At 44.2% G+C, this 22,516-nt stretch overlaps 1 protein-coding gene across 4 annotated transcripts in view; it reads right to left on the bottom strand.

The window, feature by feature from the left end:
- Positions 1-13,638, bottom strand: part of dync2h1 (dynein cytoplasmic 2 heavy chain 1) — a 60,562-nt gene extending 46,924 nt beyond the window's left edge. For 3 of the 4 annotated variants that reach the window (XM_088381121.1, XM_088381122.1, XM_088381123.1), the window contains exons 1-27: positions 13,476-13,638; positions 13,092-13,277; positions 11,734-12,049; positions 11,510-11,628; positions 11,155-11,299; positions 10,865-11,010; positions 10,662-10,748; positions 10,289-10,423; positions 10,090-10,203; positions 9,905-10,016; positions 9,656-9,780; positions 8,926-9,101; positions 8,416-8,611; positions 8,222-8,317; positions 7,754-7,915; positions 7,551-7,649; positions 7,319-7,458; positions 7,007-7,235; positions 6,775-6,902; positions 4,586-4,701; positions 4,300-4,427; positions 3,032-3,181; positions 2,651-2,856; positions 2,408-2,563; positions 2,203-2,317; positions 1,922-2,092; positions 960-1,118 (exon numbers count right to left, since the gene is read on the bottom strand). In XM_088381121.1, coding sequence (XP_088237247.1) covers positions 960-1,118; positions 1,922-2,092; positions 2,203-2,317; positions 2,408-2,563; positions 2,651-2,856; positions 3,032-3,181; positions 4,300-4,427; positions 4,586-4,701; positions 6,775-6,902; positions 7,007-7,235; positions 7,319-7,458; positions 7,551-7,649; positions 7,754-7,915; positions 8,222-8,317; positions 8,416-8,611; positions 8,926-9,101; positions 9,656-9,780; positions 9,905-10,016; positions 10,090-10,203; positions 10,289-10,423; positions 10,662-10,748; positions 10,865-11,010; positions 11,155-11,299; positions 11,510-11,628; positions 11,734-12,049; positions 13,092-13,274 — 3,909 coding nt within the window. In that variant the 5' untranslated portion in view covers positions 13,275-13,277; positions 13,476-13,638. Of the gene's footprint in view, positions 1-959; positions 1,119-1,921; positions 2,093-2,202; positions 2,318-2,407; positions 2,564-2,650; positions 2,857-3,031; positions 3,182-4,299; positions 4,428-4,585; positions 4,702-6,774; positions 6,903-7,006; positions 7,236-7,318; positions 7,459-7,550; positions 7,650-7,753; positions 7,916-8,221; positions 8,318-8,415; positions 8,612-8,925; positions 9,102-9,655; positions 9,781-9,904; positions 10,017-10,089; positions 10,204-10,288; positions 10,424-10,661; positions 10,749-10,864; positions 11,011-11,154; positions 11,300-11,509; positions 11,629-11,733; positions 12,050-13,091; positions 13,278-13,475 lie in introns of those variants that run through there. The other variant, XM_088381124.1, reaches the window with a different exon arrangement.
- Positions 13,639-22,516: the final 8,878 nt, after the last annotated feature.

The raw sequence follows: 22,516 nt of genomic DNA, 5'->3' as shown, positions 1-22,516 counted from the left end.
CTCGCAGAAGAAAATGATCTGTGTGTTTGGCAGACTCAGTGCGTACGGTGAGTTTATCAGATTCTACATGAGTTTATGTGAGTAAAACCCATTTTTGCAGAGGCAAAGGTTGAGTGTATCAGACTCATAACGTGCAGATGACAAGATGGAATTGATCATGCTTTGTTCAGGGACAGAAGGTGTGTATGAAGTGTAAATCATGAGGTAAAAAAGTTTGCCAGTTTAAACAAAAGTGAAACGGAGGATTTATGTTTCTGCTTTCTGGCAGTTAGTTACTACTCGATACATTTAAGACCCCAAAACCTATTGGCCTGTAAATGATATCTGAAAACGTGGGATGAATCTCAATAACTGCAGTCTCGCAAACTGATTCCTCAAATAGGGGTAACAGCAAATTTAAAATGAAGTTGAACAATACAGATTATCTCATGGGATATTAAAAAGGTTATCCAATCATATAGTGTAACTTAAAATGATTATTGGTAAAATGACCTGAATAATTTTGTCTCTTGTCTGAAATCATTTCAATGGTGCTTCAACGTGATGCCTGCTCAATATTCTGTATAAATAGTATTTTACAATGCATTGCACTCAAGTCACACAGCTGAAAGCACAGACTTTTTCAGTCTGGCAATTTGCAATGCACAGTTGTAGGGCAATGATGCTCAACTGATTGGTCTGGAACATAACGTTGGTCATAGACCCATTATGGCTTAAGAACGGCGAGCTAGTTGGCACAGTGGTTTAGGATCGTATGCTTATTTAACTGCCGCACTTTCTCTTTCGTTTGGTCGATTTATATTTATGGTCTCATAGAAGTTGCATTTTCCTCAGTTCTAATTGTGCCATGCTGGAGGAGGCCACAATATAAATTCATATGTGTACCCCTCACCAGGCTCAATACTGTACTCAGGACTCTATGTGCGAGCACATTTGGTTCAGTGTGTGTATGCTTCTACCTGGCTGACTATATCCTTCCAGTCTTTGATGATGTTTAAAGTATGCCCGCTGCTGCCAGTGTACTCTGTGAGGTTAAAGGTAGCTGCTGCTCCCCACAAATCCAACTCTCTCAGTGCTTCTCTGATTGTCACCTCTGCCTGGGCACGACTGTTCAGGTCCTACAAACACATGAAACAAGACAGAGTGAACTGTAGTGTTACAATGACAAAAAATATTTCTGGAAATTTCAATCAAAACTGACCTGTGCTCCAACAGACTTAAGTGGTTATGAATTTATAAAGTGTAAATGTGCTGAATCAAATATGTTTAATTTTCCTGCATTACGCTCTCCAGTTTCTCATCACTTACTGCATTAAGGAGGGTAATAAAAGGATATTACTTAGGTAGGCAAATGGACGGATAACTGCCTCGCGGTGTTAGAGTGCAGTTGTGTGTGTGCATGTCTTACAGTGGTTTATACACCCTGTTCAAATGAAGGTTTTGTGATATTAAAAAAATGTGACCTACATAAATCATTCAAAAGCATTGCTGCCATTAATTTGACCTTAGTCAAGGTAGAGGGAATGATGAACAGTTTCACATAGCAATTATTGTACAAAACGTCCGCCAGAAAGCAACAAATGTTGGAAAAAGCATAACAGAATACTAGAATAGCTCAAATTTATTTGGGGGTTAAATGGTGCCATGTGTGTGCTGGCCCCCATTGAGCTTAAGTTTGAACCTAATTGGGTAATTTTGAACATGGACATTCCCACTTATGAAAAGGTGCACAGCCACTCTATCTCAGTTCATCTCTACTTTCCCTCCTGAAAAGATTCCTTTTTTCAACTGAGTTATGGACATTATAGGTCACACTAATGGTCGAAAAGTTGTGAAATGATTTATCTTTGTCACATTTTTCCATGTCACGAATAACTGGCATTTGAACCGTATTGTGTAGGCTTTTTTATATCCAGTGTACCTTAAGCTCCATGGCCTTTGCAATAATGTTATCTGCCACTCCAAGAAGGTCATTAAAGGTGAGTCTTTCTAAAGCCATCCCCCTTGGAAGACCGAGTAAGCGGAACATGTCCAACCAGTGGTCTTGAGAAAGGTGTTCCCCACGCACATACTTCAGCACTGGAACAATGCTCTGAACACACAGATGGAAAAGTTATTCATTAGACAAAATACAAACTCATTACACACATAAGAGGTCAACTGATAAGGAAAGCAAAAAAAATATTTAACTGGAGTGTGTACCTTATATTTATCCACTTCTTCTTGCAGTTTAACAGAAATGGCAGTAGGTTGTTCCAGCTTCCTGAGTTTATCCTGCCATGTAAATAGAAATTCCTCAAACAGGTAGGTCTTACTCCTGTAAAAAAATGTTCAAGCAAAGAAAACTATTTTAAGAAACAACAATAATAGCATCCAGGATTTGTTTTGGCTCTATTTGAAACTTCACCTGAATGAGATCCAGTCCTCCTGAGCCTTTTCTATAAAGCCTTGGTGCCATTCCTCATACAGACCCCACATCTGGCTATACACCTCCATGTCTTGTTTTGTCTCTTCAGCCAGAGGGAAAGTTGAAACCTCCAGGTCAAAGTAGACACAGTCCTCACTCGAGAGAGGAGAAGTACGGTGAAGCAGCAGCACCAGAAGTGGAATTTTGATATGCTTGATATAAAATATATAGTAAAGTATTTACATTAGTTTACTGCGCACTAATTCTAACTCCTGGAACTCTTGCTGCTTATCTCTGATTATTTGAAGACTGGCTAGTAGGGTTTCATGATCACCAGACTCAAGCATCTCCTCTTTGGGCTTCAGCTGGTCCCAGCGGGCCTTGAACCTCTCCAGATCTGCCCTATAGGCATTGATACGATCTGTGGTGTGACTTCGCATCACCTCCACCTACAAAAGGAGAAGAGCATGAGCGATATCGAAAAAAGTCAGACACTGGGAAATACAGTGAAGGAGGTATGGTGCTTGCGAGATAAAGGAAGAAATCAGTACTACAAGCAAGTAAATGCTGTTACAGAAAATGTGTCCCATCAAGAACTCCAAACATGATGCTCTGTTGATGTACCTGATCTTTTATCATGAGCTGGTGGCTCTCCATGACAAGCTCCAGTTTGTCCCATTTGGCCCTCAGGGAGGAAAGGGAGTCCAGCCCCGCCCCAGATACCGTTCGCAGCAAACGATTCTTCTCCTCTGCTGACTTGAACTGAGGCAGGATCTATTCGAACCCAAACAGTTAACCTTTAGATGCATGACCTACACCACTCCATGAAGACCTCAAATACAAGGAATGATTTTTATGCTACAAACATGAACATATTTTTCTAATTTTGGTTCTATTTTCAAATAGTTTATATTTAAAGTAATAAAACGTAACTTCATCAAAACTACATTAAACATTCTATATAGATGTAGCTTCTGATGATGATAAAATGATAGTCGTTTTCTGTGCCAGAAAGGAGTCCCTCCAAAGGTAGGTAGTGGCCATAGAATTTTTGGGAGAAATGCACAAGTGACTTCAACTGTGTCATAAGTGTTTTTCTTCTTTTCATCATTTTTTTGTGATGCAACTGCAGAGGCGTATCAGAAACGGCATACAAGAAAACGGTGATTATAACCATACTCCAAACTGCCCAGTACATTAGACCTAGATCAACAATAAGTCCACATCATCAATAAAGGAAGCAGAATTTAAATTGCAAACTGAGCTGTCTCACCGCTGAGGCACACGCAGTATTATTACCGTCTGCAGGTTCATCACCATGTCACGAGTCTGCATCCGCTACGCGTCTTAAGCGTTAATGAGCTGAGTTAATTAGGTACATTGTTTTTAACTTTTATTGTAAAGCAGTTCATTTCCTTTTACAATTAAATGACAATTTAAAATGCAGAGACAAAAATCATTCTACAAAGCAGGGGTGTCAAACTAGATTTTTTCACGGGCCAAATTGTAGTCATAGCTTCTTTCGGAGGGCCATTATGACTGTCAACCCAAATAAATGTATGAGCACCTCATATTATATACAGTAAAAGCTACAAAACAAACTGACAAATAACTCGTTTTCAAACCAGAGTAAAAACTGGTCAAATATTTAAAAAAACAGACATGATTAAAAGTGAACACAACTTGAAATTCTAGTAATGACACACAAATTTGATGCACAATTTGTCTTTGCGGGCCACATAAAATGTGGCCCCCGGGCCTTGAGTTTTACACCTGTGCTATAAAGGAATCTGTTAAACCTTTTAGATTCAGTGATTTGAATATTGTAAAATGCAAAAAATTTTTTACACAATATGTTTTAAATTCTAGAGTATGTGATATTTGTTTCTTACCTCAGGTTTGTGGGCCACAATCTTGGTATATTTTCCACTGGCAGTACTAATGGCTTCAATATTTTCTGGTCGTGTGGACAAGGTCTCCATAGACTCTGACACAAAACTGTCTATGGCTTGTGTGTGACCTGAAATTGAGCCATTACAAGGTGAGCAAAATGAGTGCAATTAAATAACAAAGAATCAGGCATAAAATTATCAGAAAATAACAGACAAAAAGACTAAAGAGAAACACTTATTGTCTTGTTTGTAAAGAAATAAACAGTATATTTATTGTGCACTCCACCTTGTATGGACTTCCGAAGAGACATCAGCAGCAGGTCAAAGAGCTTCTGGATCAGCCCATCAATGGCAGCTTTAAGCGGCTCACAGTTCACTGTGACACAGTCAACCTTCTCCTGGCTGAAAAATAAAGGACGCGACATGCGTTAAGAAAAGACGTTGGTTTCAATCGTTCTAAAAATGAAATAGTTTTCCATTGTTGATTGATAGGGCCCTTGTGCATTCTGTCTATCTATATCCACTGCTTAAATGTTGAATGACCCAAACTCCGTTTTTATCATATTTTCTTTGCTAAATTGCAAATAGCACTGGGGAGTTAGTTAGGTCATTTGCCTCAGTCAAGAGGCACCGTGTATCTTGGTTCAAGCCTTCCTGTGTAGAGTTCATGTTCTGCTCGTGCTTGTATGAGCTTTTTTTTCCCCAGAAACTATGGTTTTCGATCTAATCCCTGTTCATCAGAATGTTACGTTAACTGAAGATTCTAATTGTCCATAGGTGTGAATGTGTGTGCGAATATTTTATTTTTTTATAAATATACTATCCATCCATACATCCATTTTCTGAACCATTTTTCCTCACGAGGGTTGCAGATATAAATACCGTATTTGCCGGTGTATTAGTCGACCTTTTTCGATCCAAAATCGACCGAAAAAAATCGACCTCGACTTATACACCGAGTCATAAAATTTAACTTCGTATTCATCGCTTCAAATGTGATGGTAACCAAGGCCGTTTCTCATGCATCTCATTGTGCGTGGGTGTGCGTCCGTCAGGCTCATCAAACAGCGAGAAACTGAATCATTATAAAGCGTTCGTCGCATTAACACGCATCCTCAGCAACAATTTCAAATATTCTCACCTCAATAACGGACATCGAAAGCCAGGCAGCGACGATGACTGCTAGGGGGAAGTACTGGGTATTGAGCGAATGTGCGAGTCATCGCGCGTCAAGCAACGACAATAACTACCGGTACGTAAACATTCAATCGCCATGTCTAAATGAATGTCGTTGGCACTTAGAAAATATTCGCCAAACTTGGCCAGACTTCCAGGGGAAGAGGCCGAATTTTCACTTGTGGTGGCCGACACGGGGAACCAGCCGAGGCGGACACTTTACGGCGGTTGAGTCGTTCGCACTTTGAAAATATTTGCCAAACTTGGCCAGACTTCCAGGGGAAGAGGCCGAATTTTCACTTGTGGTGGCCGACATGGGGAACCAGCCGAGGCGGACACTTTACGGCGGTTGAGTCGTTGGCACTTAGAAAATATTCGCCAAACTTGGCCGGACTTCCAGGGGAAGAGGCCGAATTTTCACTTGTTCTGGCCGACATGGGGAACCAGCCGAGGCGGACTTTTTATGGCGCAAGAGCCGTTGGCACTTAGAAAATTTGAACCGGGCGGCGTGCGCAAGTGCGCGGCCTGCTGGAAGTCGAATGAGGCTCCGCGATTTCATCCGTGGTGCTTATAAAGTGCCGATCCGCTCGGCCGGAGCTATTTTCGGCCACCCGACGCGTGCGCACGGCCTCCCGGCTGTGCCGGGCGGCGTGCGCGAGCTCGCCGGCTGCTGGAAGTCGAATGAGGCTCCGCGATCTCCTCCGCGGTGCTTATAAACAGCCGATCCGCTCGGCGGGAGCTATTTCCGGCCACTTGGCGCGTGCGCACGGCCTCCCAGTGGTGCCGGGCGGCGTGCGCGAGTGCGCTGGCCGCTGGAAGTCGAATGAGGCTCCGCGATCTCCTCCGCGGTGCTTATAAAGTGCTGATCCGCTCGGCTTGGAGCTATTTCCGGCCTCCCGGTGGTGCCGGGCGGCGTGCGCGAGCTCGCCGGCCGCTGGAAGTCGAATGAGGCTCCGCGATCTCCTCCGCGGTGCTTATAAACAGCCGATCCGCTCGGCTGGAGCTATTTCCGGCCACTGCGCATGCGCACGGCCTCCCGGAATTTGAACACATTTCGTCAATAAATTTCGCATATTTCTGATTGAATTTTGAAGTTTAATATAATGCAACAATTGAGCTCGACTTATACAAAGGATATATCATAAAATCGTAAATTTCCGTCGAATTTTAGGGGGTCGACTTATACACCGAGTCGACTTATACACCGGCAAATACGGTAATAAGATTTGAATAATTTAGCAGTAGATTAAGTATCCAAAGTGTTTTAAGGCCATACGTGTTGTTTTTATTAATATGTACCTAGGCAGACGTTCTGATTCTTTTCCTCTGGATTTCAGGGCCTTGAAATTCCTCTCCCAATCCTGCACAGAGGTTAGATGCTTCTCCACTAACTTCTCCAAATCTACCTGGCCCAGTACCACCCACTCCTAAGAAAAAAAAAAAAAAGAAACAAACACACACACAAAATAAAGTTGAGTTCAGAATGTTACTCACTGTCACCATCATCATCAATGTAATGTTATTCTGGCACCTTGTACTTGTGTTGAATAGCCTGCAAGCGGCTGAAGAGGTCCTCTGCCTTGTTGAAGATGGTGAGGAACCCAAACGCATTCCTGTCAATCATAGCCCCAAAGATAACCGGATCGCCCGGTGCGCTGACACCTTTGAACTGGTTCGGGATTGCGATGAACCTTTTCATCTCCCTGTAATAGCGTGCCCGTACCTCCTCAAATGGCGGTTGGAACTGCAACCGGCCCTGTCTGTTCAGAGAAAGGACAAAGAGAATGCATTTTGGGAAACTCAAGCGAGGAATTGTGGATAATGACGAAGAAGTTGCATTCACTTGAACGTAAGGTCAATGTGGATTTCAGGTAGGTTCTTGTTGAGAGCTTCCAATCCGGTCTGATACTGGTGTTCAAGGGCCTTGTATAGCTGATGATTCCAGTGCTGCCGCCATGCCTGCATGTCATCAGACCTAAAGCCCTGAATTTCAAGATGGAAAAATCCTAAATACTTGAGCTTCAATCAAGCACAGTGATTTCATGGTAACACAGGCACATGTGCACAATCATTACCTGAGCCTCCAGAGTGGCAAAGCCAGTGCGGAGCTCCTGGAGGCCTTCTTTCCATCGTTGTTGATGTCTCAGCAAGTCGACATTCATCAAAGTCACCACCTTGAGAACACACAAAGATGAACATGAAGCCAATTGTGGGTTAAGTCCACAAATTCATACAGTCCGTAACAGGAATTGGTAAAAGCTTAAGGCTGAGCTCCAACCTTGTCTGTGAAATCTGTGTGCCATTTCCGTAGCTTCCTGTTCTCAGTGGAGAGTTTCTCAGTGGCAGACTGCAGTTTGGAGATGTAAACTTCCAGCTCTTTTGGATTGTTCCAAGTGATGTGCAGTTTACTGCCTGATTCCTTTGAATGAGAACGAGGATTCTGTCCAAGAGACGAGATGTTATTATAAGACATTATCACATAATAATCATCATAACCTAGGCGCCATTAAAAAACAATTATGCAGTGATTTGACTTCAAAATAATTAAATGGCTTCTAATAAGGACGACGACAACCCTTTTTTTTTATGGTAGCCCAAAACAGACACTACATGTTTTATTCAATTCCAGCTATCCACAAATAAACAATAATATAGTCTATACCCACTTTTAGTCAATAAATGGTTTAACATTTCGCTCCTTGTCAAGCGCAAAACAGTTGCCTTTGCTCTATTGTTTTTGGAATACCTTGATGACTTGCTCAAAAGCCAAAGCAAGCGTGAGCATCATTGGTCTCTGAGATGGGATCATTTGCTGGTCAATTGTGTTGTAAAAATTTGCCACCTATAAAACGTAACAAAGCTTTGTTAAAATGCAAGCCCAAACCAAACAAAAACAAGAAGAGAAAATAAGACCATGAAAGAAAACCGAGAAAGGGTCACCTGTTTGAGGACAATGGCTTGCCTATGGAACTTGTCTGCAGTATTAGCAGCCAGTTGGATCTTTGCAGGAATAGCAAAGCCCAGAGCAGAGAGCTGCCTGACCTCCCTGAGCAGACTGACCAATCTGTCAGAGTAATGGATCTTCAACCTGCCATCTGCATGATCCAGTTCCATCACTCGATCACTCGCCTGGAGACTAAAGCGACAAAGATTATGTGCATTACATTGGAGTACAGTACAAGTGCAAGTACAAGGCTCAATTCAGATGAAAATATTTTTACAATAGGACCACAGAATGGAACAACAATGGAGTCGATGCATCTTCAAATGACTTACTTTACTTTACATTTTTAATATTTTACTTGCATAATTCATATTTAGGAATTGTGCAGTGACAAAACTTGCACAATAAAATGTGAATTGAAAACATTAGTGTCTTCAAGTATTAAGCAGTAATACAGTGAATACAGCGTTTATAAATCATTTTATAAAAAGTGGACTGCGTCTTACCCGAGTCCTGACTTGGGATCGGCCAAACCAGACAATAAATCTCTGGACCATTCCTCAAACTGCTCCTGTTCATAAGCCCGTAAAATCTCCAGAAAGTCATCACAGAAATGCACAAACCCTTTGAACCCTGATAGATCTGACAGCAGAGCTTCACTGATGCGGACACAGTCCTCCACCTAATGCAGGGATGAAAGCACAAGAAAATAAAAAACAAACAACTTTTAACATATTTACCACAATGCGAAAGTCCATCACTAGCGCTTTTGTTTCAATGATGTTTTTCCACAGCCGCATGTCAACATACCTTAAAAGAGATCTAACAATGACTTTAGCTTGGAGTTTAGGCTGTGGAGAGCCGTGCAGCTTTACATTGTATTATTTCAATGAGATTCATCATGTCTTCGTAATACTATAAACAGATTATTTTGTTCAGACAATAAAAATTTTAGGTGTTACCTGCTGGCAGTTTCGACTGCTACTCCAGTCTTCTTCAGAGCCGTCTGAAGAAGACTAGAGTAGCAGTCGAAACTGTCAGCAGGTAACATCTAAAATTTTTATTGTATGAACAAAAGAATCTGTTTAAAGCTTTACATTGTTTTGTTTTTTTTACATGTATTTTCTCAACTTTAGTTTTGCCCTTGATTGTGATGTTATTTATGTTAGCATTGCTAAACCAGCAAATCTAATAGTCCCTAAAATGCTTGCAATGTGTATTTGTTCAAAAGGCTACCTTATGTATGATGTGCTGAACCCAGATAATTTTATTGACCACATCAGAGAGATTTCTCCCCATGAGTGGGCCGGCCTTCTCTCCTGGATTTCCATGGCAGCGACTCTCAAAGTCTGTCTTCAAACCTATAAAAGGGGTTAACATACAAATAGCACATTTAATGTCTGTTATTTAAAAAAAAAAGTCTACCATAAAATAAAAAAAAAGAGTGGTTCAAAATGATGAGATATATGAGACGATCGAGCTCACCCTTGTTGTAGTCAAGCAGTCTGGCCATTAGAGTGTCTCTCTCAGACTGCAGTTCTTTTCTGATGGTAGGCCGCCTGATTAACTCCTTGTGCTTTTGGAACACCTGCAACAGCTACATAAAATGCATGTATTCGAGGTGAGCAGACATTCAAGGCCGTACATTTCAATCAGCGCTGTTACACAACCTGCTGTGGGTTGTCTTGTACATCAGCAATGTAGCTCTTAAGTCTGCCAGCCACCTCCCGCTCTGATGGAGCCATGATGCGCTCAAACTGAGCCACTGCTGCCCTCCAAAGGGGCTACAAAGGCATACAACAAAGATTTGAATCAAGGAGGAAGAAAAGGTTCATCTTTCAAGGCGCACATGCAGTCCACTCAACTAACCTCAGTGTAGGGGTTGTACTGGAGAGGGTTAAGGCCAGAGAAAGGTTCAAAAACACAATCTGAGGTCAGAGTCTGCTGCTTTCCTCCTGGTAACAAACTTAGCAGCTTCTCATGGAAAACCCGCAGAGACACCACCTGATAGACAGAGAAAGTGCATTTCACACAACTCATTGAGAGGGGGTCAAAAAAATGTATAAAACAATGCGAGAAACACTCAAACTTTGAACTCCATTATGAATGTCTAGAATATGTCGATGAGGCGACAACACAAATGGACATTAATTAGGAATGAAGGCAGGTAAAGTACATAAGTAGGAATGTAAATACTGTAAATAGATCAATAGAATAAATGAACTGGGTTGACATAGCACACCTCATCCAATCGTTTGCCAAGGCAATGTAGGGATTGCGGGCAATGTTTGTTTCCCTTCCAGGGTTGAGGAGCATGTCTCTTCCAGACCTGGCGATGTAATTTACAAAGGATTAAAAAAGATATGTTGAGGACAGTCACTTCTTTTGACAATATTTCTCAGTCATTCCAGAGATTTATTATTATTTATTAGTAGTCTCTCCCACCTGTCCAGTCAAATGCTCACAAGCTGCAACCCAATGCTCACAGATGGCTATCCCAGTTTTCCAGCTCTCCCTCACAGACACAAAGGGCTGTTCAAAAATTTTGAGATCACTGAGCTTCTTCTGGACATACCGTCCAAGGGCTCCACCTTGAAGATTAAAAAAAAAAAAAATCATAATTTCCTTGAAAGAAATGTTGAGTAGAAATGATTTGTTAAAATGTACATTTACACAATAAGGTACATGTTCGCATCAGAAGCAAAAAAAAATATATTTTTGTCAGTTATTCTCACCAATAACGTCCATCAATCGGACCATTCGTATTTCTGGGTAAGGTTCATAATCAAGCTGTCGCCAAACACCATCGAGTGCGTCTCTGCTTTGATCTACAAGATCCAGCACATCGGACAAAGACAGGCCATCAAGACCACAATACTCCTGTTGGAAACGGATACAAGTGGAGTTAGTATGATTTTGCATCACTTTGAACAAAAACATCACATTTACGAGAAAATATCTTCATTGTTCATTTTTATGTCAAACCAAAGTAAATTGATAACAGTATCATTGTTACTTTGTTTGAAAAAAAAAAAAACGTTTTCAGCAGCAACTTTAAGTAGGTTTACATTTACTGTTTTATATGCATACCTTCTCTACAAGATTAAATTGTTCTGTGAAGTATGCAGCTCTTTCTTTCACATTTGTCTTCTTTGCAGACTCAGATACATCCGCCCAGTATAAAAACTCATCATTGGGCGTCAGAATACCTGAATAGGTTAGACGCATACACAACATTGTGTGAATTGTTGGATACAGACAATGACCTGCAACTCAATGACCCATGCATAACCTATTGGTCTGTGTGGACATACCCAAAACATCTTCTTCCGAGTGCCCTCTCTTCAATTCAGAGGGTTGTGCTCCAGACTGGCGGACCACTGAGCCCAAACCCAACTCTAACTCACTGAGCAAACTCGCAAGCTTTGGATCAAACGCCGAACGCCAGCGTTCATCTTTGAGCAGCACTGGTGCAAAGACCTGTCTCACAGCCTGGTATAGAGTGTTGATAGGAGACTCCAACATGGATGACACAAGGATGCTCTGGTGAAGGTTCTCCTCTGTGATCACTGTGGGGTAGAGCTTGAAGAACACCAACACTTTCTCTCGGCCAGCTTCCAATGCTTCGATCTGATGAAGGAAGAGGAATTAATTTGAAGGGGAAACAAGGAAAATTTATTTTTTAACTGCTTGGAGGCAAATAGCTGTTTTGAGAGTGCTTGCCCACACATAGAGTGTAAAATGAATCATTTTGCTGTTTTATAAAAACGTGGCTGTGAGTGAGCCTATTGGGAAGACAGACTGTATACTGGTATGTATGTCATATTGCCCCCAGGTGGCTAAGGTGTGCACAACAAAATAAGATGCACAACGTGTGTGATGGTGCACTGGTTAGCGCGTCCACCTCACACTTCAGAGGGTGCGGGTTCGATTCCACCTTCGGCCCGCCCCGTGTGGAGTTTGCATGTTGCAGTTTCCTCCCACATCCCAAAAACACGTTTGTTAGGCCGATTGAGCAATCCAAATTACCAATATATGCGAGTGCGGATGGTTGTTCGTCTCTGTGTGCCCTGCGATTGGCTGGCAACCAGTTCAGAGTGTCCCCCACCTACTACCCAATGACAGTTGGGATAGTCTCCAGCACGCCTGCGACCTCCGTGGGGATAAGCGGTACAGATAATGGATGGATTGATGTGTATTTTAGGAGAAAGTGTAACAAAAATCTAATTACGTCACTTTTGATACTAACATAAAATATTCACTTTTTTAAAATTGTTTCGGTTGTTTTTTAGAGGCTAGAACGGAATAACAGCATGTTCATTCATTTCTATGGAGAAAGATCATTTCAGTGTTTTTCTTCATGAATGTGGGGCAGGAAAAAAATTAAGCTAATGTCGTAATAAGGTTGCATCTCAAGGAGACACACAAGAGTAAGGGTGCAGCACACACAAAAGCTTCTAAAACAGGCTGATTTCAGCAGGAATTAGAATAGAGTGTGTAATATGTAGTGTAATTCTTGAGCCTTTGGTCATTTTGACAACAGCACACCACAGACATATCATTAAAACATCTGGGGACTAAAGTATTATTAAATTTGTCAAATGAATGTTAAAAAGCTGTTTATATGTATACTAAAACAACAAATCCAAGTGATATTTGCAGTTTGCGCTACCTTATTTGATAGGCGAAGATTACTTTCATGTCTGCTGATGGACAAGACAAATTGGTTTCCATCATCCAAGAAGTTGTTGAGCTCTGGGCTGTCATTGAGAAGGGATGGCGTCTTTAGCTCATAGAAGTTTCCCGTAGTGGTAAGAATAAACTTCTTGCGAGCATCGATTGGTTCCTGGGCCATCTCCTATATGAAACACACGGACAGAAATACAACAAGCAGCATTTACTGCCTTTAACATGCACATGCAAGTATCGATCGCTTTCTAACACAAACCATTAGATATGTAAACCAGAATGTTAGCAGTGTTTCAGCGCAGCCTTGCAGCGACTTAAGAAGCTAGCTGTGGTTAGCACGCTGCCTCGGTAAAAGGATGCTACTCACGTCAGTAGATCAGATGTTGACAGCGTTGTTTCTTGGAGAAAAACAACACTTTACTAGTGCTCAGCCACATACTGAACCTCTTCCTCATAAATAAAGTCTTGATCCGTGGAGTGAAGCATAGCAAACTGTTGCAGATCGCTCCCTTGCTCCTCCTCGAATACGCTTGCGTGGTTGCTGCGTTACAACACCAAAACCCGCAGTCACGTGACCAGACTGTCCCAGAATACTACGCATTTTGCGTGAAACTACGCAACTTGATGGAAACTCCTCTTTGCAGAAGTTTCTTGGTTACGACGGAACAATTACGTTCAAATAATATCAATTAAGACTCAGCATTAAGGGTTGGAATTGGGGGGTTAGATCACCAAATGATTCCCGGGCGCGGCACCGCTGCTGCCCACTGCTCCCTTCGGGGATGGGTTAAATGCAGAGACAAATTTCACCGCACCCAGTTGTGTGTGTGAAAGTAATAGTTTTGCCACTTTCATGTACATTGTACAGAATTATATTTTTCTTTTGACTTAAGTAGGGAAATCAAAAATTTAGACACATCTCTGATGATGCAGTGAAGTTCTACTCCACTGCAAATTACAAGTACATTAATAAACATTTGTTAATATAATATCAAATTCTAATTACTGTGTTACATTTGGAGCTTTTTCTTTGTCGCGTAGCTTTTGTATTGCAAGTCATTTAAAAATCATGTCATCATTTAGACCACTAGATGTCGCTAAAGCAACAATAATTAATCAAACAAACGTTGTGCTGACACAACGACAGCACATGCGAAGCAAAGTTAACATGCGCAACCAGGCAAAAACAATAGTTTTTGTGCAAAGCAACGAGCCAGGTATATTTAAGTATCAATTTAAAGTAGCTGGCAGGATGAGGCATGATGCTCTCTTCGACAGAAAAGAATAATTGAATGGGGTGACACTAGAACGTAATGATTGGATAGTCAACATTTAATTCATAAGCTATACTGCCATAATGTCTGCTAATGTCAACTGTAAAACACTTACATAATTATATGTTTTTATTGCATCCCACCCTGAGAAATGTATCTTTTTCTAATTCTGTGACAGACTGTCAGTCCTCCTCTCCATTCTGTGTTTATATTGGGGAGAGGAGCAGCACCAGGTTGGTTGCACTTCAGGAATGTAACCCTGAGGTCCCAACCCACCCAACTTTTCCTTTCTCCCCACATCTGTTCTCCCCTTCCATCTCTTCCCCCTGACATGGACTAATTTTCCTTCTCTCCTCACCACTACTTATCTTTGTACGTCTACATCACTTTTGGTGCCCTCCTCTTCCCTCCCTCTAATAATCTGGTCCTCTGGCCCATCACGTCACACACACCAAGTGACATCACAAAAATCTTTCTCTTCTCCTCTAGTCTCTCACCCTTGAGGGCTCCCTTCTCTAATTCAACATTGTGCACCCCTCTTCTCTGCCATCAACCCCCCACTTCCACACGCCCTGAAATTTCTCTGTCTTTCTCCCCTCATTCCTCTGTTGTCTAACCCAAACAAACCAGTTGGACTTTCCTCTGCGGTGGCTGTAAGAGAAACACACAGCATGTCAGGCTGGGTTGAAATATAAACATCAGTCTGTTGAAGAGGATATGAGGTGTTTAGCCTCAACATGAAATAGAGCTACTATTTGGACACCGGAACATTTAAATGCACTACTCACTGCGCAAAAAGGCCTGAATAACTTCGCAAGACAAACTTGCTTGACCTCAAGGAGTAAATCTAACAACTAGTGAATTTCAGACACTGAATTACAAAAAGTCAACTCAGTTTTCTTCTTGAATAATTAATTCAAAAGGACAGTATTTTCTTTAAGCCTCTTAGTAATTCTGAGAAATATAATAAGCAGGTTTCTGTTTTCCAATGACACAACAGCCTGTGTACTTAATCTTTTGAGGCATTTCTCAGCAAGCACTGTGTGACCTCTGCCACACTATTCTGATGGGGTCCATACCACAGGATTTATAAACAGATTATATTTTTTTGTGCGGGGAACCGGTGCACAATGCATTGATTTAAAGCAATTAAATTGGAGTTGGTCACCATGAGGAGGATTAGGTTGTTGGTGTTCTGAAAATAATCTGAAACGACAGGATATTACAGTTGTGATTAGAGCACTGCATGGCTGCAGAGTGAGAGTGGATATATTGAGTGTAATATAAAGTAAAGAGAAATTTTATCTTCCTATAATGTTGTTCTAGTCACTGTGAAAAAAATCAAATTACATACAGTGTACATTCAGTATAACATTATCGCGGCCGGAAATGTGGAAATCAGATTTTTTTTTTTTAATCCGAATTTGTAGCTTTTATTTGGAAATTTAGAAAAAAGCACACTAACACTCGTTATAGCACTTTTCTACCTTTGGTACTCAAAACGGCACTGTTATCTCATTTGCTTTCTGGTGACGCAGCATCAGGCGCAAGTGGGGGTTCAGTATTTTACTCAAGAACACTTGAACATGGTCACAATGGATTGCACCCCCCCCTTGCCCCCAACCTCTGGAATGGGAGATTACTACTCTACCACTAAAATGTGCTTTATTATAATCTGCTGAATTAATCGTAGCATAGTTCAGGAATAACAAATCAGCTCAAATGAAAAGCAAAAAAATTCCATTCATTGCATTTAATTGGTTCAGCAGAATCCCAGTAGAGAACTATGCATTCCATTGTCTTATGTCATTCATGATGCCTGTTGAGGATGCCTATTCTTGCCACTTCCTCTCTAAATTGTCGTGATTCTACACTTCCAACATGTTATACAGTACATGTATGTTGCATATAAGCATGGAAGTGCAGCGGGGACTTTTGAACTTTTCTTTTGATGAGTTTTCCTGACTAAAATAGCCTTTGTTAGATTGCTCATGATGGGGTTGAACACTTTTGGAGCTAGATTTGACAGATTTATGAAGAAAGAGGCTTTAAGAGGCTTCTGGAATTCAGTGTGGGCTGTGTACACACAAGTAACATTAATTCTCTGGCGTCTCCTGAACAGCCGTTTTAGGTCAGGAATGTTACACGGCTGTTGCACCTCGCGGATCCAAGTCAACTTTTCTGTGATGATAAGAAGCATCAGTTATCTATAAACAAACGAGGTTTGCTAGATGGAAGACTCCAACTTAATTAGGAAAGTTTTATTAAAGGATTAAAGTCCCAATGATCATCGTCACACACACATCTGGGTGTGGTGAAATTTGTCCTCTGCATTTAACCCATCCCCATGTGATTTTGATCCATCCCCTGGGGGAGAGGGGAGTAGTGAGCATCAGCGGTGCCGCGCTCGGGAATCATTTGGTGATCTAACCCCCCAATTCCAACCCTTAATGCTGAGCGCCAAGCAGGGAGGCAATGGGTCCCATTTTTATAGTCTTTGGTACGACCCGGCCGGGGTTTGAACTCACAACCTTCCAGTCTCAGGGTGGACACTCTACTACTAGGCCACTGAGCTGGTCAAATTTATGGATGTATTTAGTATATACATCAGGACTTTATACTATATAGGAGCAGCTCAATGGCGCACTGGTTAAATGTATATACAGTGGAGCCTCAGTTTTCGAACGTCCCGGTTCTCGACAGAATCGGTATTCATCCATCCATCCATCCATCTTCTTCCGCTTATCCGGGGTCGGGTCGCGGGGGCAGCAGCTTCAGGAGGGACTCCCAGACTTCCCTCTCCCCAGCCACTTCATCCAGCTCATCCTGCGGGATCCCAAGGCGTTCCCAGGCCAGCTGAGAGACATAGTCTCTCCAGCGCGTCCCTATCTCTAAGGGAGAGCCCGGACATCCTGCGGAGAAAACTCATTTCGGCCGCTTGTATCCGGGATCTCGTACTTTCGGTCACGACCCATAGCTCGTGACCATAGGTGAGGGTAGGAGCGTAAATCGACCGGTAAACTGAGAGTTTTGCCTTTTGGCTCAGCTCTCTCTTTACCATGATGGACCGGTACAGAGTCCGCATTACTGCTGACGCTGCACCGATCCGCCTGTCGATCTCGCGCTCCATCCTCCCCTCACTCGTGAACAAGACCCTAAGATACTTAAACTCCTCCACTTGGGGCAGGATCTCATCCCCAATCCGGAGAGGGCATTCCACCCTTTTCCGATCGAGGACCATGGACTCGGATTTGGAGGTGCTGACCCTCATCCCGACCGCTTCACACTCGGCTGCGAACCGCTCCAGTGAGAGCTGGAGATCACGGCCTGAAGAAGCCAACAGCACCACGTTGTCTGCAAAAACCAGAGACGCGATACTGAGGTCCCCAAACCGGACCCCCTCAACGCCTCGGCTGCACCTAGAAATTCTGTCCATAAAAATTATGAACAGAATCGGTGACAAAGGGTAGCCTTGGCGGAGTCCAACCCTCACTGGGAACGAATCCGACTTACTGCCGGAAATGCGGACCAAACTCTGGCATCGGTGATACAGGGCCCAACCACCCTTATCAGTTGGCTCAGCGCCCCGTACTCCCGAAGCACCCTCCACAGAACCTCCCGAGGGACACGGTCGAACGCCTTCTCCAAGTCCACAAAACACATGTGGACTGGTTGGGCGAACTCCCATGCAACCTCGAGGATCCTGCTGAGGGTGTGGAGCTGGTCCACTGTTCCACGGCCCGGACGAAAGCCACACTGCTCCTCCTGAATCTGAGGTTCGACCTCCCGACAGACCCTCCTCTCCAGCACCCCTGAATAGACCTTACCAGGGAGGCTGAGGAGTGTGATTCTCCTGTAATTGGAACACACCCTCCAGTCCCCCTTCTTAAAGAGGAGAACCACCACCCCAGTCTGCAAATTCAGAGGCACTGTCACAGACGTCCACGCAATGTTGTAGAGGCGTGTCAGCCATGACAGCCCCATAACATCCAGAGCCCTTAAGAACTCCGGGCGGATCTCATCCACCCCTGGGGCCTTGCCACCGAGGAGTTTTTTAACTACCTCAGTGACTTCGACCCCAGAGATTGGAGAGTCCACCTCAGAGTCCCCAGGCCCTGCTTCCACAATGGAAGGCGTGTAAGTGGAATTGAGGAGGTCTTCGAAGTATTCTCCCCACCAACTCGGGACGTCCCGAGTCGAAGTCAGCAGCACGCCATCCCCACTGTAAACAGTGTTGACGTTGCACTGCTTCCCCCTCCTGAGACGCCGGATGGTGGACCAGAATTTCCTCGAAGCCGTCCGGAAGTCATTCTCCATGGCCTCGCCAAACTCCTCACATGCACGGGTTTTTGCCTCAGCAACCGCCGAAGCCGCGTTCCGCTTGGCCATCCGATACCTGTCAGCTGCCTCCGGAGTCCCGCAGGCCAAAACGGCGCGATAGGACTCCTTCTTTGGCTTGACGGCATCCCTTACCGCCGGTGTCCGCGGGTTCGGGGATTGCTGCCACGACAGGCACCAATGACCTTACGGCCACAGCTCCGGTCAGCCGCCTCAACAATGGAGGCGCGGAACATGGTCCACTCGGACTCAATGTCCCCCGCCTCCCCCGGGACGTGGGAAAAGCTCTGCCGGAGGTGGGAGTTGAAGCTCTTCCTGACAGGGGATTCTGCCAGACGTTCCCAGCAGACCTTCACAGAGCGTTTGGGTCTGCCAGGTCGGACCGGCATCTTTCCCCATGATCGGAGCCAACCCACCACCAGGTGGTGATCAGTAGACAGCTCCGCCCCTCTCTTCACCCGAGTGTCCAAAGCAAATCCGATGACACGACTACAAAGTCGATCATCTAACTGCGGCCTCGGGTGACCCGGTGCCAAGTGCACACATGGACACCCTTATGTTTGAACATGGTGTTCATTATAGAAAATCCGTGTCGAGCACAGAAGTCCAATAATAGAACACCACTCGGGTTCAGATCGGGGGGGCCGTTCCTCCCAATCACACCTTTCTAGGTCTCACTGTCATTGCCCACGTGAGCACTGAAGTCACCCAGTAGAATGATGGAGTCCCCAGGAGGAGTGCTCTCCAGCACTTCCTCCAGGGACTCCAAGAAGGGTGGGTACTCTGAGCTGCCGTTTGGTGCATAGACACAAACAACAGTCAGGAAGGCAGAGGGAGGCTACCCTCTCGTTCACCGGGGTGAACCTCAATGTGCAGGCGCCCAGCCGGGTGGCAATAAGTATACCCACACCTGCTCGACGCCTCTCACCGTGGACAACTTCAGAGTGGAAGAGAGTCCAGCCCCTCTCGAGATGGCTTGTACCGGAACACAAACTGTGCGTGGAGGCAAGTCCGACTATGTCTAGTCGGAACTTTTCTGCCTCGCACACCAGCTCGGGCTCCTTTCCAGCCAGAGAGGTGACATTCCATGTCCCAAGAGCCAGCTTCTACAGCCGGGGATCAGACCGCCAAGGTCCCTGCCTTTGGCCGCCGCCCAGCTTACACTGCACCTGACCCCTTTGGCCCCTCCCACAGGTGGTGAGCCCAAGGGAAGGAGGACCTACGTTTCCTTTTCGGGCTGTGCCCGGCCGGGCCCCATGGGCGAAGGCCCGGCCACAAGACGCTCGCCTTCGAGCCCCGCCTCCAGGCCTGGCTCCAGAGGGGGGCCCCAGTGACCCGCGTCCGGGCGAGGGAAAACACAATCCATTTATTTTGTTCATCATAAGGGGCTTGTGTGAGCTGTGCTTTGTCTGGCCCCTCACCTAGTACCCGTTTGCAATGGGTGACCCTACCAGGGGCATGAAGCCCAGACAACATGGCTCCTAGGGGCACGCAAACCCCTCCACCACGATAAGGTGACGACTCACGGAGGGGACAAATCGGTATTCGAACAAAAAATTTGTGATGCCGGAGTTTGTGTTGTTCTCTCTGCCCACCCCCTCCCTGGCTGGGGAGGGGGTTAGGTGGCGCAAAAGCTGATAGCGGCTAGCTGGATTCTCGGGGACCAATTCAAGATGAAGAAACTGCTGCTCAACCTCCTTGAAGACACTGCCAGGACAATCGAGGGCACCTCCGACATCCATTTTTTCATTGATTTTCATATTATGTATTACTTGTGCCCTCTCTGCATCCATTACAACCTGGTGATCCTGAAAGGGGGATCCTTCCATCTGTGGTCCCTTCTCAAGGTTTCTCATTTTCCCCTGGCAGGGTTTTTTTGAGTTTTTCCTTGCCCTTTTGGGAGCTTATGATCAGGGGATGCTTTGAGAATAATTGTCCATTTTTGGCTATGTGAAGCCCTTTGAGACTCTTTGTGATTTAGGGCTATACAAATAAACGTGACTTGACTTGACTTGAGATTTTTTTGCTTCGGATGTCACACGAAATTCGGTTGTCGAACTTCGCGAGATGAGCCGAGAGGACCCGCATGCCAACTGACTCCGTTCGTTATTACATTCTAGTTACTCTCAGGATTGCATCAACTCTAATCATGCCTCCAAAGGAAGCAAGTGTGAGCAGTAAAGCCATCCTAAAACACAAAGAAGCTCTTAAACCATGCGACAGCGAGCGCCCGGCGCGCTGCGGTTGCGCGATCGGACCAAATTAAGACCCTTGCGTACTGCGGTCCACTAAAATTTTGGAAAGTACATCACGACATTAAAATATTTTCGAAATTTCAGCGACTGCTCTGTCACAATAATGCGACTAGCGCGGTGTAGTTGCGCTGTCGGCGACGCGCTACGGTTGCGCGTTCGACGGTGCGCTGCAGTTGCGCGATCGGACAAAATTAAGCTCCCTGCGCACTGAGGTCCACTTAAATTTTGAAAAGTACATCCGGACATTAAAAATATTTTCTAAATTTCAGCGACGGCTCTGTCTCAATAATGCAACCAGCACGGTGCAGTTACGCGGTCGGTGACGCGCTACGGTTACGCGTTCGGCGGTGCGCTGCAGTTGCGCGATCGGACAGAAATGCACAAATGAAAAAAGAAAAGTTAAATTAAAAGAGGCGGCGTTTTTTTTTTTTTTTTTTCTTAGAACGGATGAAACTTTGTCCATTATTTGTAATCGGAAAACATGATTCGGAATTCGAATGATTCACTTCTCGAACAGCCTTCTGGAACGGATTGTGGTCGAAAACCGAGGCTATATATATATATATATATATATATATATATATATATATATATATATATATATATATATATATATATATATATATATATATATATATATACGTATATATAAAACATCAGTACTTTGCACTGTATAGGGGCGGCTAGGTGGTGCACTGGTTAGCATGACCGTCTCACAGTTAGGAGGGTGTGAGTTTGATTCCACCTCCGGCCCTCCCTGTGTGGAGTTTGCATGTTCTACCCGGGCCCCGCGTGGGTTTTCTTCGGGCACTCCGGTTTCCTCCCACATCCCAAAAGCATGCTTGGTAGGACGATTGAGCACTCCAAATTGTCCCTAATTGCAAGTGCGAATGGTTGTTCGTCTCTGTATGCCCTGCGATTGGATGGCAACCAGTTTAGGGTGTCCCCCGCCTACTGTCCGATGACTGCTGGGATAGGCTCCAGCACCCCCGTGGGGACAAGCAGTACAGATAATTGCCTGAAATATTTTTCTAAGTATTGCTCGTGTATGGTAGCACAATGTCATCAGCAACATTTTAAATGAATAGAGAGGCACAGAAAAGTATTTTGGCATGATGCCCAGTGGAGTTATTCACACCATAATGTAATGGTGATACACCAAATGAGTTTTTGGCTAAGGCATTTTTAACTAGGCTGGGACCCAGTCTCTTAAGTGTATGAGTGAGCGAAATTTGAGCAGACCTTGCCAATATATATAGAACTGCTGAAGATGTGACCTTTACTTCCCCACAAACCAAAAAACTCTCACATTTGTACATGCACGGATCCATTCATCCGTTCATCGGGTCATCACCAGTAACATTAAAACATGTGATGAGACAGAAACAAATTGTCTTTTGCGAGGACCGTGTGAGGGAAGCCCATGGGAGGAAACACTAAGAGGGGAGGGTGCAACGAGAAGTCCACTTGGCTGCAGTTTGTTGGCAGCTTTGTGTTTCTGCAGAGGATCAACATCAAAGGCCATCTCAATTTGAAATGTA

This window comes from Syngnathus floridae, chromosome 7 (assembly GCF_059516105.1).
Source record: "Syngnathus floridae isolate MCC-2025c chromosome 7, RoL_Sflo_1.0, whole genome shotgun sequence".
In the NCBI taxonomy this organism is placed as follows: domain Eukaryota; kingdom Metazoa; phylum Chordata; class Actinopteri; order Syngnathiformes; family Syngnathidae; genus Syngnathus; species Syngnathus floridae.
This window is presented reverse-complemented; position numbering and strand designations above follow the sequence as displayed.